The 3,477-nt window shown below is 35.6% G+C and overlaps 1 protein-coding gene across 1 annotated transcript; it reads right to left on the bottom strand.

Moving 5' to 3' along the window:
• Positions 1-477: 477 nt before the first annotated feature.
• On the bottom strand, positions 478-2,480 carry LOC119081592 (helicase ARIP4-like). Its single transcript, XM_037190627.1, has 3 exons — positions 2,399-2,480; positions 2,169-2,339; positions 478-2,099 (listed from the first exon to the last, which is right to left on the bottom strand). The coding sequence occupies exons 1-3, from the start codon at positions 2,478-2,480 to the stop codon at positions 478-480; spliced, it is 1,875 nt and encodes a 624-aa protein (XP_037046522.1).
• Between the last annotated feature and the right edge of the window lie 997 nt (positions 2,481-3,477).

Here is a 3,477-nt window from a genome sequence, read left to right on the forward strand (position 1 = left end):
CAAAATATTCAGCTGTCTTGACTGGTGCGTATTTTGGTCGGACCAAGATATTAGGGATTGCGATTTTCACTTAACGTAAAAATTTGAAATTATAAGTTGACTTTCCGTATACTTTGTGTGGGGGAATTACTTATAATTTTCACGTTCTACGTTTACTTATAATTATAAGTGAAAATCGCAATCGCCCCATATTGAGCTTGTGGCAGTATGTAAAATTGATTTGAAGGAACATACATACGTCAGGAAATTCATAAAACAAAGTCCGTTCGGAAAAGTTTATATTAAAACTAAAATTATTGATTACGATACATAGTTTTGACAATATTATGTGCAGATAAGAATATCAGTTTGAACGCGATCATCGATAAAGTTGCTGCTATTCTGAATTCTTATCGACATTGAATATTCATTTTTTGTTGAGAAAATTAAAAATTAATTAAATGAGAGGTAAACTACTAAGTAACACCAAATATTATTTCAATCGTAAGTAGGTGGTTGTGATAAAAGGATAGCATATTGATCGACAATACGACGGATCACAAAATCATTGCAAAAGCGATCGCTTTTCAAATCATTACATTCGACGTCTTTGGTTTTTCTGAACAAACGAAGAGTCTCAATTGTAAACTTGTTGTTCTTAAGCATATTGTCAATCAATCTGTTCGACATGGATATCTTGTTATTTTGCCGATATAAAATTGCTAATTCAAAAGAATGGTCTACTACAAGACGGTAAATATAGGTCGGCTTAGTTTGGCCAAATCTAAACACTCTTGATGATGCTTGTTGATCGTCACAGGGGTTCCAACTGGGTTCGAATATTACTACTCTGGTTGCTGCAGTTAAATTCAATCCCAGTGATGAAGCCTTTGTTGATAAAAGTATTAACTTGATGAAAGGATTGACATTGTATTCCGATATCAAAGAGTTACGTGTATTGATCGATGTTTTGCCATCAATTCCTAAAGATAATAAATTTAGAGTTTTTGTTGGCTGTGTTGGATGTTGCATTATCTTACGTAAATATTGCCAACCATTTTCAAGCTTAAGTTGAATCCCAACAAAATATTCAATTAAATCTAAAGTGGCGGTGCTCAGACTGAATACTATGATCTTCTCATCTGGTCGGAAGGATATGATACTAGCAATGAGTGCCAATAAAATTTGGATTTTCGGTGAATTCTCTAAATTATTTGTGTCGTAATTGGTCATGTGCTTCTTGAACCAAAGATTTCCTTGATTGTTTTCGACGATTGTCTTTTCATTTTCTTCTCCGTAAATGAACTCTTGTAAATCGTCACAGTCTTCAGCGTCACTCTTCAACAAAAGGTCTGGATGGTTTAATATCTTCCTGCAAAACGAGGCTCTTGTTAGCAGTGGCATTTTCATTCTTTCGTCTATTAAAGAGTTGTAGAGTGTAGTCTGAACTGCAGACATTTTGATAAATATCGTGCAATCAAATTTTGTTGGTAATTGATTGAGTAGGACGGCATTTGATCTTCGCTGAATTATCGGTTCGAGTAAGGAATGCAATAATCTGCATCTTTCGTTCATCAAACGAATTTCGTCTTCGGTGGAATCAGTAAATTGTCCTTTTTCTATTGGTTTCTTAAAAATGTTGACGAAATGTTCCAGTCCAGGTAGATAATTTGGTCTGACGAAATTAACCATTGTCCAATATTCTAAAAGATGATTTTGAAACGGGTAACCCGTTAAAATGATTTTCCTTTGGCATTGGATTGACGATAACGTTTTAGTTGTGATGGACTGTTGGTTTTTTAGACGATGTCCTTCATCGCATATCAATAACTCCGTTTTTTGAATAGCAGCACGTAAATGTTCTTCTGTGTTTGTACTGAGTGCAATTCGAAGAGCATCGTATCCTATCAATAGTACGCCACCGGTTTCAATCCAGTCATTCAATGTGACATGTTGCGAGAATACTTTAAAATTCCGTTGTTGTTCGGGTAGGAAGCGGTCAAACTCTTCACTCCATTGGCTTATTACACATAAAGGTACCACAATGACCACACTTTTTATTTTTGTATATCGGTAGAGGACTTCGATTAACGATATAACCTGTAGCGTTTTACCAAGCCCTTTGTGTTAATTAAAAGAAAGGGTGAGGTTAGTAAAGGAAGCGGAATTACGACTAATCTTCAACGTACCCATTGAATGAGCTAAGATACAACCAGCTCCTATGGTGGAACAAAACTTATCCAAAGTTTCTACAACTGTGTCATACAGAAAGCGAACGCCACCGATTTGATGTGGCTTGATTATCTGAGCAATCGATGGCAGGAGATAAATGTCCTCGTCTTCATCAGGACGACCTAAGTCTGAGTAAAAAAAAAAACCTTAAGACAACTAATCTAACAGTGAATGCGAAGATAATTACTTATATGTACTCGACCATCACAAGGAACATTAATTGTGTCATCAGTATGTAATCCAGAATTCACCTTTATCTCATCATCCATACATTCCCGAGTTGCTTCTAGACAAGTTATGTACGTAATTGTACATATTAGATAAATTAAATAAATCGATGAAATTTATTGGTAGTACCGATTGAATATGGCAAATTAATTTGTGCACTGCTCAAATCTGCCTCCTTCCCCAGCTGGTATTTAGAGCCCATGGTAGGTTCCAAGAGATTTTTGACCAGATTTTTTTTTACAGTAAACAATCGACACACCGCTCGTGTTTGATAAACAAACTTTTCATATGACAGACTAATGTATCTTTTGTTCGTGTCGTTCGTGTCTCAAAAAATTGTGACCAGTGGCAGTAATGAAAACAGCAAATTTCGCGAAGCGGGGTAATTTTGAATTCTTTGCTACAAAAACGAATAACTGAAAATGCTTACAGTTTTGCACATTTAAAAGTATCGTCATAATATAAATTTCTTATTTCTCTTATTTTGCTTACTTCTCTCATTTCTTCATATACTCGTTAAGGAGAAATGAGAGAAATGAGTGTTCGTGCTTGTGGCAGCAATTAGGCAACAATTTAGCCGACAAAAACTTAATTCATTCCTACATTTTCACAGTAAATGATCGTTGCTCTTCACATTTTATTGTTGTTCCGTAAATCATTTTTTTGACGCCCACTTCTACCTCAAGTGCCAATAAGTACCTATAGACTGTTACGATGATAGAGAAGGAAATATAATTTGGATCATTTATTTTAACTTGCCTTGGGGGATATGGGGGATATGGGGGATATGTGAAAATATGCAATGACAAGTACCCCAAGGCAAGTTATAATTAACTGGTCTTCGGACTTCTCGCTCTGATCATAACAGTCTATAGAGTGTTATGATCAAAGCGAGACGACCGATTATAACTTGCCTTGGGGTACTTGTCAAAGTATTTGCTTCTCTTTCAACATCTGTACGATTCGAGCGAGAGGACCGAAGACCAGTTTATTATAACTTGCCTTGGGGTACTTGTCAAAATATTTCTTTCTCTTTCA

This window comes from Bradysia coprophila, unplaced genomic scaffold, assembly GCF_014529535.1.
Source record: "Bradysia coprophila strain Holo2 unplaced genomic scaffold, BU_Bcop_v1 contig_358, whole genome shotgun sequence".
NCBI classification, from domain to species: Eukaryota; Metazoa; Arthropoda; class Insecta; order Diptera; family Sciaridae; genus Bradysia; species Bradysia coprophila.

What these genes read in the sequence shown, in the direction of transcription:
- LOC119081592 (XM_037190627.1), bottom strand. Translation starts at nt 2,480, where the DNA reads ATGGATGATGAGATAAAGGTGAATTCTGGATTACATACTGATGACACA. An exon ending in TGATGGTCGAGTACATATAA is followed by an intron (nt 2,340 to 2,398) that starts GTAATTATCTTC and finishes TTTTTTACTCAG; the next exon opens with ACTTAGGTCGTCCTGATGAA. An exon ending in TATCTTAGCTCATTCAATGG is followed by an intron (nt 2,100 to 2,168) that starts GTACGTTGAAGA and finishes ATTAACACAAAG; the next exon opens with GGCTTGGTAAAACGCTACAG.